The sequence below is a fragment of the Ylistrum balloti genome, unplaced genomic scaffold (assembly GCF_031769215.1).
Source record: "Ylistrum balloti isolate Yb309-2 unplaced genomic scaffold, AGI_CSIRO_Ybal_v1 Utg370772, whole genome shotgun sequence".
NCBI classification, from domain to species: domain Eukaryota; kingdom Metazoa; phylum Mollusca; class Bivalvia; order Pectinida; family Pectinidae; genus Ylistrum; species Ylistrum balloti.
The window spans coordinates 442,156-455,779 of record NW_026782452.1 but is presented as its reverse complement, the minus strand read 5'-3'; the positions used below and the strand labels follow the sequence as shown (position 1 = coordinate 455,779).

The 13,624-nt window shown below is 39.5% G+C and overlaps 1 protein-coding gene across 1 annotated transcript; it reads right to left on the bottom strand.

Moving 5' to 3' along the window:
• Window positions 1–3,846: 3,846 nt before the first annotated feature.
• Window positions 3,847–12,199, bottom strand: LOC132558223 (glycoprotein 3-alpha-L-fucosyltransferase A-like). Its single transcript, XM_060222765.1, has 2 exons — window positions 11,253–12,199; window positions 3,847–4,347 (listed from the first exon to the last, which is right to left on the bottom strand). The coding sequence occupies exons 1-2, from the start codon at window positions 12,197–12,199 to the stop codon at window positions 4,020–4,022; spliced, it is 1,275 nt and encodes a 424-aa protein (XP_060078748.1). The 3' UTR covers window positions 3,847–4,019.
• Window positions 12,200–13,624: the final 1,425 nt, after the last annotated feature.

Genomic DNA, 13,624 nt, shown 5'->3' with positions numbered 1-13,624 from the left:
CTAAAATATGCCCTGTTTTAAAACAGCTCCAACCTTGGCTTACATGATAAAGTTGCCTGTGACCAGATATCTCTCCCGTCGTTTGACGTCTTTACCAGCGTGTAACGACCGCTACCATGGGGTGCCACGTCGTTTGATGTCTTTACTAGTGTGTTAGGACCGCTAACACGGGATGGCAAGTCGTTTGATGTCTTTACTAGCGTGTAAGGACCGCTAACATGGGGTGGCAAGTCGTTTGATGTCTTTACTAGTGTGTAAGGACCGCTAACATGGGTAGGCAAGTCGTTTGATGTCTTTACTAGTGTGTAACGATCGCTAACACGGGATGGCAAGTCGTTTTTATGTCTTTACTAGTGTGTAACGACCGCTAACATGGGGCGGCAAGTCGTTTGATGTATTTACTAGTGTGTAAGGACCGCTAACACGGGATGGCAAGTCGTTTGATGTCTTTACTAGTGTGTAAGGACCGCTAACATGGGTAGGCAAGTCGTTTGATGTCTTTACTAGTGTGTAAGGACCGCTAACATGGGGTGGCAAGTCGTTTGATGTCTTTACTAGTGTGTAACGACCGCTAACATGGGATGGCAAGTCGTTTGATGTATTTACTAATGTGTAAGGACCGCTAACACGGGATGGCAAGTCGTTTGATGTCTTTACTAGTGTGTAACGACCGCTAACACGGGATGGCAAGTCGTTTGATGTCTTTACTAGTGTGTAAGGACCGCTAACATGGGGCGGCAAGTCGTTTGATGTATTTACTAGTGTGTAAGGACCGTTAACATGGGGCGGCAAGTCGTTTGATGTATTTACTAGTGTGTAACGACCGCTAACACGGGATGGCAAGTCGTTTGATGTATTTACTAGTGTGTAAGGACCGCTAACATGGGTGGCAAGTCGTTTGATGTCTTTACTAGTGTGTAACGACCGCTAACACGGGGTGGCAAGTCGTTTGATGTCTTTACTAGCGTGTAAGGACCGCTAACATGGGGTGGCAAGTCGTTTGATGTCTTTACTAGCGTGTAAGGACCGCTAACACGGGGTGGCAAGTCGTTTGATGTATTAACTAGTGTGTAAGGACCGCTAACACGGGATGGCAAGTCGTTTGATGTCTTTACTAGTGTGTAAGGACCGCTAACATGGGGTGCCACGTCGTTTGATGTCTTTACTAGTGTGTTAGGACCGCTAACACGGGATGGCAAGTCGTTGGATGTCTTTACTAGCGTGTAAGGACCGCTAACATGGGGTGGCAAGTCGTTTGATGTCTTTACTAGTGTGTAAGGACCGCTAACATGGGTAGGCAAGTCGTTTGATGTCTTTACTAGTGTGTAACGATCGCTAACACGGGATGGCAAGTCGTTTTTATGTCTTTACTAGTGTGTAACGACCGCTAACATGGGGCGGCAAGTCGTTTGATGTATTTACTAGTGTGTAAGGACCGCTAACACGGGATGGCAAGTCGTTTGATGTCTTTACTAGTGTGTAAGGACCGCTAACATGGGTAGGCAAGTCGTTTGATGTCTTTACTAGTGTGTAAGGACCGCTAACATGGGGTGGCAAGTCGTTTGATGTCTTTACTAGTGTGTAACGACCGCTAACATGGGATGGCAAGTCGTTTGATGTATTTACTAATGTGTAAGGACCGCTAACACGGGATGGCAAGTCGTTTGATGTCTTTACTAGTGTGTAACGACCGCTAACACGGGATGGCAAGTCGTTTGATGTCTTTACTAGTGTGTAAGGACCGCTAACATGGGGCGGCAAGTCGTTTGATGTATTTACTAGTGTGTAAGGACCGTTAACATGGGGCGGCAAGTCGTTTGATGTATTTACTAGTGTGTAACGACCGCTAACACGGGATGGCAAGTCGTTTGATGTATTTACTAGTGTGTAAGGACCGCTAACATGGGTGGCAAGTCGTTTGATGTCTTTACTAGTGTGTAACGACCGCTAACACGGGGTGGCAAGTCGTTTGATGTCTTTACTAGCGTGTAAGGACCGCTAACATGGGGTGGCAAGTCGTTTGATGTCTTTACTAGCGTGTAAGGACCGCTAACACGGGGTGGCAAGTCGTTTGATGTATTAACTAGTGTGTAAGGACCGCTAACACGGGATGGCAAGTCGTTTGATGTCTTTACTAGTGTGTAAGGACCGCTAACATGGGGTGGCAAGTCGTTTGATGTCTTTACTAGCGTGTAAGGACCGCTAACACGGGGTGGCAAGTCGTTTGATGTCTTTACTAGCGTGAAAGGACCGCTAACATGGGGTGGCAAGTCGTTTGTCGAAATTCCATTGATGAACCTATATCCGACAACTTAATGTCAATGTCATGGGTCGGACAGAACTGGACTTTGTGTTTAGATTAAGATAAAATAACGGTTTTTAAAAACTTTTTTAAACAAAGTTTGATTTATTGCTGGATTTTCTTCAATCCATAATTGATGTTTTTTTCCCAATCCAGGCACGAGTCTTTACCTATTTGTAGGTGCAATATGTTTTCGAGTTGTCTCTTCTCATGCTACAGTTGGCATGATCCCTATCTATGTAACTAGTTGTATTTGGACAACTAAATACATTTTAGATATTTTTTATATTGAACCTTAATTCTCTATTCTAGAAAAATAACCACGCCCATAAAAAGTTGATTCCTTGATTGCGCAAGATGTTTCTCCATATATTTTCAGCTGAGAAAAAACTCACGGTACATGGTTTTGAGACATGCAGGTTGATGAAGATCACGAGGATGAACAAAATGACCTCATTAGGAAATGTTCTATTCCCATGTGAGAAATGAACGTGTTTAATGTTCGTCAGTATTCCTGATGGTGCCATTGTTGGTAAACTTGTTCACATTTGTGAAAATTACGACTTAAGATTGACCAGGATTTACACGGCCGATGCTGTCTAAGAAGCAGAATATGCTAACCCTTCCGGAACACCCAATCTTATTCTTCTTGTTCTTTTTTCAGGGATTTCCTTTTTTGCGCTAAGCTCTTCCAATTGGAGATTGAATTAAAAATCTACATGTCGCTATTTCATTTGTTGTTGCTGCTGCTGCTGCTGCTGATGATGATGATGCTGTTGATGTTGTTTTTGATGTTGTTGTTGTTTGTTGTTGTATAAACTTAAGTCTATGCCTTGTCCTCAGTGACGAGGAAACAACTCATTTATTGTGATTTTGCTCCAGCGATCGGATAGCGAAGTTCCTATTTCCAACGAAGTTTCGCAATCGTTGTCCTAGCAACACAAACTGCTGTATTTTACTGATAATGTATAATCTATGTGTTCTCTATTATGAGAACGTCGGTGACCATTCAATTCTAATTATATAATACACTGACTGCATACATCTGAAATGGATAAATCAACACATGAAAAAATGGTATTCGCAGGTGACCTGTCGAAGTTGTCTGTGCAAATGCATTTTCAAACATTGGCGGAAGCAGGTATACCCACGTGAGGTTCATCACCGCTACGTATAGAGAAACCGCCATTACAAGCCTAATTAGCGGTCACGTGCGAAACCAGCACCAGGTGTTGTGTTATCATGTTACCGATATAAATCTTCTGTACAGATACATTAGACACAGATGGAGAAATCGTTAAGACAAGAAGTGTTAGGTCCCCATGTGACCTATCAAAGTTTACACCTTCAGTGCATCGGGGTTTAACGTGACGTAAGTCTGTTTGTTCTACAGTAAGCACTGACTTTACTTATCGTTCACATTCCATCCGTACACATGTTACCTCGTCAATACATGCTATCAAACCAGACAATTAAAACAACAAAGTTTTGAAATAATATCGCTAAAATTTTTATTTATATTTTAATGGTCTTTATGTGCTATATTCAACCTTGACTTTCATTTGGAAACGCATAAATGGTCTAAAAATCAATACGGCTGTTGTAACGTGGTATTACTGCTGTTTGGATTTCAATAAGTAACAAATATTATACAGGACTCATAACAAAATAAAATGCTTCAATATACGCCTTTAAAGTTGAAAGGCATTGCGTGACGTCATAAATCCTTCCATTTTTGGTCTTCACGGATACAAACCCCAGGAGGTCTCCACCATGCACTTAAACTCTCCACAACGAGGCTAGGTTTGTCAGGGTCATTAAGTAAGGCACAGAGTCTACACCAGAACTTGGTGTCAATAAACGAACCAGTGCCTTTCCATCGAAAATATTCATTGTACAAATCATCATTTTTATCTAATGTATGTAAATATTTTGCTAAGTCTTTAGGCGAGTTAAAATCCTCGACGTGAATGAAGGAGTCTGGTGGTGCCACAGCTTTATAATCGTCAGGATGCGCTCCCATCACAACAGGAATGACGTCAGATCTGTCGACAAATAAACAATAAGTGACACCGTTATTATCGTGCACGTGTTTCAAATGCTGTATAACTACACATGTTGCTATCGTCAAATTGAATGATTGAGCCCCATACAACGTGCATATTTTGTGTTAAAGTTTAGCCATCTGGTGACCTTCACGAGATAGTGTGTTACTCCGAATGTGAAGGCCCACATTATCATCTCACATATGAACAGACCTAACACAAGCTCCCATATGTCCTCTTAATACTGGAAAACTATTTCCGTATGCTTAAATCTTAGTGATAACCAGTGCTTAGTGAAAAATTCAAATTGTTGTCATTGAAAAACGCAAAACTAACACTTGAATAGTATCAATCTGATTTGTCATAACAAATCTACAGCTGTGAACAGAAAAATGATGTTCCAAATACCGTTTTATCAACGTTTCCAAATTTTCACTATCACCCAGTCATCTGTAACCAGCTTTTGAACAAATTTGACTCCCAATTGTGATTCAAGATCCTTAACATCCCCGCGTTCTTTCAATCGCGTTTGTCCGAATTTCCAACGTTGACAGTTAGTACATGTATGCACTAACGAATTTGTAATACTGATAAAGTATGTTCTGATAAAGTATGTAAGTAGTGGGTTTGTAACACTGATAAAGTATGTAAGTAGTGGGTTTGTAATACTGATAAAGTATGTAAGTTGTGGGTTTGTAACACTGATAAAGTATGTAAGTTGTGGGTTTGTAATACTGATAAAGTATGTAAGTTGTGGGTTTGTAATACTGATAAAGTATGTAAGTAGTGGGTTTGTAATACTGATAAAGTATGTAAGTAGTAGGTTTGTAATACTGATAAAGTATGTAAGTAGTGGGTTTGTAATACTGATAAAGTATGTAAGTAGCGGGTTTGTAACACTGATAAAGTATGTAAGTTGTGGGTTTGTAATACTGATAAAGTATGTAAGTTGTGGGTTTGTAATACTGATAAAGTATGTAAGTTGTGGGTTTGTAATACTGATAAAGTATGTAAGTTGTGGGTTTGTAATACTGATAAAGTATGTAAGTAGTGGGTTTGTAATACTGATAAAGTATGTAAGTAGTAGGTTTGTAATACTGATAAAGTATGTAAGTAGTGGGTTTGTAATACTGATAAAGTATGTAAGTAGCGGGTTTGTAACACTGATAAAGTATGTAAGTTGTGGGTTTGTAATACTGATAAAGTATGTAAGTTGTGGGTTTGTAATACTGATAAAGTATGTAAGTTGTGGGTTTGTAATACTGATAAAGTATGTAAGTTGTGGGTTTGTAACACTGATAAAGTATGTAAGTAGTGGGTTTGTAATACTGATAAAGTATGTAAGTAGTGGGTTTGTAATACCGATAAAGTATGTAAGTAGCGGGTTTGTAATACTGATAAAGTATGTAAGTAGTGGGTTTGTAATACCGATAAAGTATGTAAGTAGTGGGTTTGTAATGGTCGATGAAGTAAGAAGTTGGTTTTCACGCGCTGGTAATATTGTTCGGTGGTTGGTGCTATTCCCTAACACCTGATGGGTGTTAATTATTACGGTATGTTTTTTGTTTTCTTTTTTGTAAAACCACGAAAATTTGCACCAACGAAAACAATGAACTTTCCAGTATACTGTGGAATTTGGGTGGTTGATACAATGATTTTTTTATTTGATATGTTAGGTTTCAGTATAATACGTTGATCATATTACAGTTGGTCATTATTTCTGAGAAAAAAACGATATTTATGTTTTGATTAAATGGGATAATGTTTTGTCAACAAACTTACAGTTAGTGTTGCAAAAAACACACGCCCCCTGCTGTTACATAACTAGCATTTTTGCAGGAAATTTTCAAATACCTTGTTTGGAACATGAGATGGGAATTTTAACTAGTATGTACCTAATATACAATGTATACAATGTTGATCTCTTTCAGAAGTGTGTTTGTATCAATTGGTATTGATCAGAAATAGATTACTGGTAGAAATAAATTCTTCTTTTTAGAAGATGCCATAATGGAAACGAATGTGTGTGATAAATGTCCACTTTCAGGCATTGTCAATGGACATTACTGTCACTGTAGATATTGTGAAATGACAATTCAGTCACGGATATCTCAATTTTATGACAACAACCCAGACACAATGAGACCCTCGATCTGATGATAAACTTATACAAATTACATCGTATCAAGTTTCAAGCTTATCGGTCTTCCCTAACTCAAGTAATCATCTGAAAACCAAAAATCTATTTTTAGCAACAGTGACCTTCAGGTTGACCTTTTGAAAACAATGGCCCTCACTAGATCTTCCGATAAAGTAATAATTATATTAAGTTTCATCCTAATTTGTCATCCCTAACTCAGTTATCATCTGAAAACCAAAAATCTATTTTTAGCAATAGTAACCCTTGTCATTGACCTTTCAACCCCAAACAAAAATAGCGCACTAGGACTCCTACTAACCTAATATTCTATCACGTTTCACGCTAATCTGTCATCCGTTATCATCGGGAAACTACCCGGACGGACGGGCCGACGGACGAACACTCCTCTCTAAGCTATCAACATTACCCAATGAAATGTTTTCGCGATGAAAATCTCGTAAACATGTCAATAATATTTTGTGACGTATTACAAGATCCACGCTCACAAAAAAAAAAAAAAAAAAACCATCAAAAATACCTAACCGCGAAATGTTTTTAAAACTACTTCCTTTCATCTACCTCTGTAAACAATGTCAGCTTACAGTTCAAGTAACTACAATATATATACATATACAAGTATACACAGAACATCACAGAAAGGAATACAGGTGAGTCACTTATCAGCCTTAGATTGTCTAACAATCTTTTCCCATAAGTCTACTTAAAGTGAGAAACATGAGGGAAAACAACGAGGCACTCAATGACAGTTAATTTGTGATTGTCACTTCTAAGGAAGAACCTTGTTATCTTCGTTAGCAGTGTGACTGACCACATACAGGTGTATTGTCTGTGTATAGATATACGGTATGTATTGACAGATAGTAATCTTCGTTAGCAGTGTGACTGACCACATACAGGTGTACTGTCTGTGTATAGATATACGGTTTGTATTGACAGACTGTAATCTTCGTTAGCAGTGTGACTGACCACATACAGGTGTGTTGTCTGTGTATAGATATACGGTTTGTATTGACAGACTGTAATCTTCGTTAGCAGTGTGACTGACCACATACAGGTGTATTGTCTGTGTATAGATATACTGTATGTATTGAAACAATTGTAAACTTCGTTAGCAGTGTGACTGACCACATACAGATGTATTGTCTGTGTATAGATATACTGTATGTATTGACAGATAGTAATCTTCGTTAGCAGTGTGACTGACCACATACAGGTGTATTGTCTGTGTATAGATATACTGTATGTATTGACAGATAGTAATCTTCGTTAGCAGTGTGACTGACCACATACAGATGTATTGTCTGTGTATAGATATACTGTATGTATTGACAGATAGTAATCTTCGTTAGCAGTGTGACTGACCACATACAGGTGTATTGTCTGTGTATAGATATACTGTATGTATTGACAGATAGTAATCTTCGTTAGCAGTGTGACTGACCACATACAGATGTATTGTCTGTGTATAGATATACTGTATGTATTGACAGATAGTAATCTTCGTTAGCAGTGTGACTGACCACATACAGGTGTATTGTCTGTGTATAGATATACTGTATGTATTGACAGATAGTAATCTTCGTTAGCAGTGTGACTGACCACATACAGGTGTATTGTCTGTGTATAGATATACAGTATGTATTGACAGATAGTAATCTTCGTTAGCAGTGTGACTGACCACATACAGGTGTATTGTCTGTGTATAGATATACAGTATGTATTGACAACGGCAGATTGTACATATGAACACCTTTGATCCAACTCAAATACACCCTCGGTATATCTATACGTGTATATATATATATATATATATATATATCACATACATGTATATATGTACAACGGACATCCCATAAACACGGCACACTTCATTAGCCTGTTTTGAATTCAAAATCACACCCGCTAAATATTTCCAAACTTCGGTAGGTTAATGTCGCGCAGCCTTGACGCTACCTATCAATCCGTTCCTATTGAAACGCCCTTCCCTTGTGTGTCTTTGTACAGCCTTCTAAAGTAGTCTAAATCTCCGTCATTTTTATGTAAAGCCTTATTGGATATTGTCTGGGTTTTTTTCCTACGCACTCAAGAGGCACAACAATGGCGCCCCACAAAAGTGATGTAATGTAACAGTATTTGTTAAATATCTACTATAATTTCACATTTTTGCTAAAGTAATCCGACCGGTATCCCCGATACCTTTGAGGACTTAGAGAACTTATAACTACCTGTTGGTAATCTTTTATAGTAATATCCTCAGACGTAGATCTATTAATGATACACATTATTCTCGCAGGTAAAATTGCTACCGACAAAAGACTATTTTCGCTTTGATGCGGGCGCGGGATACCTGTGTAGCTGGTATAATATTAGACATTGTAAAGCTACGCACATGCCTGTCCCGAAAAATGATTTTCAAAGAATTGTTCAGTTATCTGAAATATGTATACACACATATTGACAGGTCATACAGCGACTTTTGCGTGTTATAAATTGTATTTTATACACGCTGGTGAAGTAAGTAAACTAATTATCAGCGCCCCGAGCTTGCAGGTGTAAATATTTTAACTCTTATCGGGATTGACCTGTTATTTTGATGTATGTATATATGACATTGAGTTGTTCATGATAGCCAATATGATAGGTAGAGATTTCCAAAAGAGCCCTAATACTTGAACATTATTGAATACCGATAAGGTCACTGTAGAGTTATCCAAAATAAAGAAAATTGTCAGCGACGGATGACCTGTTGACGTTACACTGACAGATGACCTGTTGACGTCACGCTGACAGATGACCTGTTGACGTCACGCTGACAAAAGGCCTGTTGACGTTATGCTAACAGGACCCACTTGTATAAAACATCTCAACTTGAGATATCCTCAAGCACAGATTTTCCTCAGCTAATATCTCCTTGAAAATATCTTGTATGAAAATTTGTCAAGGAATTTCAGGACATCCTAGCCGATGCCTTCCTCCTGTTCCTTGAGAAAATTTTATACAAGCCGTTTTTGAGGAGATATCAGCTGAGGAAAATCTCGACTTGAGGAAATCTCAAGTTGAGATGTTTTATACAAGTGGGGCCAGATCACCTATTAACGTCACGCTGACAGATGACCTGTTGTCGTCAAGCCGACAGATGACCTGTTGACGTTACAGTGACAGATGACATGTTGACGTCTCGCTGACATATCACCGGTTGACGTCACACTGACAGATGACCTGTTGATTTCTCGCTGACAGATCATCGGTTGACGTCACACTGACAGATGACATGTTGACGTCACGCTGACAGATCACCTGTTGACGTCAAGCTGACAGATGGCCTGTTGACGTCAAACTGACAGATGACCTATTGACGTCACGCTGACAAAAGGCCTGTTGACGTCGACGCTGACAAAAGGCCTGTTGACGTCATGCTAGCAAATGACCTGTTGCCGTTATACTGAAGAATGACCCGTTGACATCACGCTGACAGTTCCCCTGTTGACATCACGCTGACAGATGACCTGTTGACGTCACACTGACAGATGACCTGTTGACGTCACGCTGACAGATCCCCTGTTGATGTCACGCTGACAAATCACCTGTTGACGTCGACGCTGACAGATGACCTGTTGACGTCACACTGACAGATGACCTGTTGACGTCACACTGACTGATGACCTGTTGACGTAACACTAACAGATGATCTGTTGACGTCAGGCTGACTGATGACCTGTTGACGTTACACTGACAGATGACCTGTTGACGTCAAGCTGACAGATGACCTGTTGACGTTACACTAACAGATGACCTGGTGAAGTTACACTGACAGATGACCTGTTGACGTCACGCTGACAGATGACCAGTTGAAGTTACACTAACAAATGACCTGTTGACGTTACACTAACAGATGACCTGTTGACGTCAACCTGACAGATGACCTGTTGAAGTCAACTAACAAATGACCTGTTGACGTTACACTAACAGATGACCTGGTGAAGTTACACTGACAGATGACCTGTTGACGTCACGCTGACAGATGACCTGTTGAAGTTACACTAACAAATGACCTGTTGACGTTACACTAACAGATGACCTGTTGACGTTACACTAACAGATGACCTGTTGACGTCACGCTGACAGATCACCTGCTGACGTCACACTGACAGATCACCTGTTAACGTCACGACAACAAATGACCTGTTGTCGTCAAGGCTGACAGATGATCTGTTGACGTCCTGCTTACTTTAAAATTTAACTTAAATGACTTCATTTCCCCTTGTACAAAAGACACATGTGAATAGCACCAGGTCATTCTATGACTCGCTAGTGATCCCAGGGGTCTAAATTTGATCGAAAGAGAACTGTTCCCTTCAGGTGCCACATGATAAACACAAATGTTCACGTTAAGATTAAATATCTAATCCTCGAGCACGGTTATGTCAGTTAGAGAGTTCGAATTTACGGCTTCCGACTTAATCAAAGGTCACCCTCTATAAGTGCTCTCCACCTTTTTCGACTCTTTAACCTTTAAACTCTTAATATAAAAGGGGCGTTTAGTTACCAGTTATTTACGTTTCGTCATATTTCATATGGAAACTTCCCTGTAAATATCTTTTTCGTTTTAACCATTTTGTAATTTGATGAGTGGCAAAGTGCACGTATCAGACCAACTACGGCTACGCTTTTACCAAATGTGGTGCTAATCTTACATTTAAAAATAAATATTCATGAAAAACAAATACGGATTAAGTATACTTACGATAAAGCATTAACGAAAAACTTTTCTGTTATATAATGTCGACAATTGCAGTTTTCAAATGCTAAATAAAACTTGTAATGTCGCCTTAATGTTTCGATGCATGCAGTCTGATTTTCAAATCTGTCACACTGGTGACTTCCGTCTCCGCATGCACCGTAAACATGAATATCTATATACTTCTGTAATTCATGGACGTAATTCATCCGTCCATTCGTCGTATCACAGTTAGAAATAAACATGGCTACTTTTCGACTTTTGCCAGCCGCATAATTTCGTTTTTTCGTTGAAGGTTTCACGTCCTTGTATGGACGCCATCTTTCATATGGCGTTACTATGGTGGAGTCTCGTCTATAAGACGCTGTCCAGTTAAACAAATTATCTAAAAGATAATAATCCGGGGTCGCAAGCGGACCTTCCAGGTTATAGATAATCCAAACTTGGTCTTCCTGTTTGGTCTTAGCGGGATTGAACCTCGGTATATCCATGTAGGAAAACTGCATATTCCACATTTTGGCGTCAATCTTTGGAAAATTGTCATCCTCAATAATTGTACAGTGTTTAACTGGACAGGAGCTGAATATTCTGTCTCCAGGATTTACATTGAAATCAGAGGCTCTCGTCCAAAGCACTTTCTTTTCTCCATGAATTCCTGGCACAAATTCCATTTGGGACACTATCCTATCGTCACCAATATCATTGTCCCACACATATGGAAGCTTCGAAGCCGTTTTTCTGCTTTGCTTCCTGATAACACTCCACGCTGGCCATTTTTTACGGTCGTCGTTAGTCCTGGCTTGATTTTCAAGTTCTGTAGGCATTAGAAGACATTTTATCTTCCCGCCACTGCCACTTTTGTTCACGAGCATTCTTGGCACGTAATGGAGCGCGCCAGTCATTAGAAGAAACACAAGAACTATTGCAATGAAATATCTGTACAACTGCTTCATACTCAAATGTTATAGAGCAATCTAGCATGGCAGGTGTCACCCCACACGGAAATTCAGTAAACTGTAGATAACGCGTTGACCGAGGACGGAAAGACATACCTGACGAATAAGGTCGCAAATAAGCCAGATACTAACAGCGTTATTCCTTTGAGTTGACAAGATATAAACTTAACTAAACGGAAAAAGCGATAATCGACAGTCAGTAACACACTTAAAGATAGGCTCACATATAACACCGGTGACTGTCGCATATGTTTGTCTAAACACGATACTCCACATATATATAGAAATAAATACTTTCAAAATGACATGACTATCAAATGACATGCTCGTACTACACATGAACATTAGCTATTGTGTTTGAAACACTCTTCTGTAAGATACACAAGTATTTATATTATGTATCATTACATTGTAGTGCCCCTATCACACTGAATAAACAAGATGGTCGGAGACACAGATAAACATACCTTACCGTGCTATACGGAAAATCGTATTTGGCTTACTAATCCTGGGAGACAACCGAACCATGCTTCGCTATGCTGTCGCTAAAACCCGCATACACAGCTCAACGGAGCACACACACGGCAATCTCCCGTCACTTTATAAATACTATAAGTTACTATTATGATGGGACTTTTAATGTCCGGAGGAATTTACATGTGATAATACAATATTCTGACCTCGTCTGAGTGTAATCAATAGGCCTAATGACAATATTCTGACCTCGTCTGAGTGTAATCAATAGGCCTAATGACAATATTCCGACCTCGTCTGAGTGTAATCAATAGGCCTAATGACAATATTCCGACCTCGTCTGAGTGTAATCAATAGGCCTAATGACAATATTCTGACCTCGTCTGAGTGTAATCAATAGGTCTAATGACAATATTCTGACCTCGTCTGAGTGTAATCAATAGGCCTAATGACAATATTCCGACCTCGCCCAAGTGTAATCAATAGGCCTAATGACAATATTCTGACCTCGTCTGAGTGTAATCAATAGGCCTAATGACAATATTCTGACCTCGTCTGAGTGTAATCAATAGGCCTAATGACAATATTCCGACCTCGCCCAAGTGTAATCAATAGGCCTAATGACAAAATAGGCCTAATGACAATATTCTGGCCTCGTCTGAGTGTAATCAATAGGCCTAATGACAATATTCTGACCTCGTCTGAGTGTAATCAATAGGCCTAATGACAATATTCTGGCCTCGCCTGAGTGTAATCAATAGGCCTAATGACAATATTCTGGCCTCGCCTGAGTGTAATCACTAAGACTAATGACAATATTCTGACCTCGTCTGAGTGTAATCAATAGGCCTAATGACAATATTCTGGCCTTGCCTGAGTGTAATCAATAGGCCTAATGACAAAATAGGCCTAATGACAATATTCTGACCTCGTCTGAGTGTAATCAAT

Excerpts from the sequence above, each read along its gene's own strand:
- LOC132558223 (XM_060222765.1), bottom strand. The coding sequence starts at position 12,199 with ATGAAGCAGTTGTACAGATATTTCATTGCAATAGTTCTTGTGTTTCTT. Across the intron at positions 4,348-11,252 it reads TTTTTCGTTAATGCTTTATC|ATCTGACGTCATTCCTGTTG; the intron begins GTAAGTATACTT and ends ATTTGTCGACAG.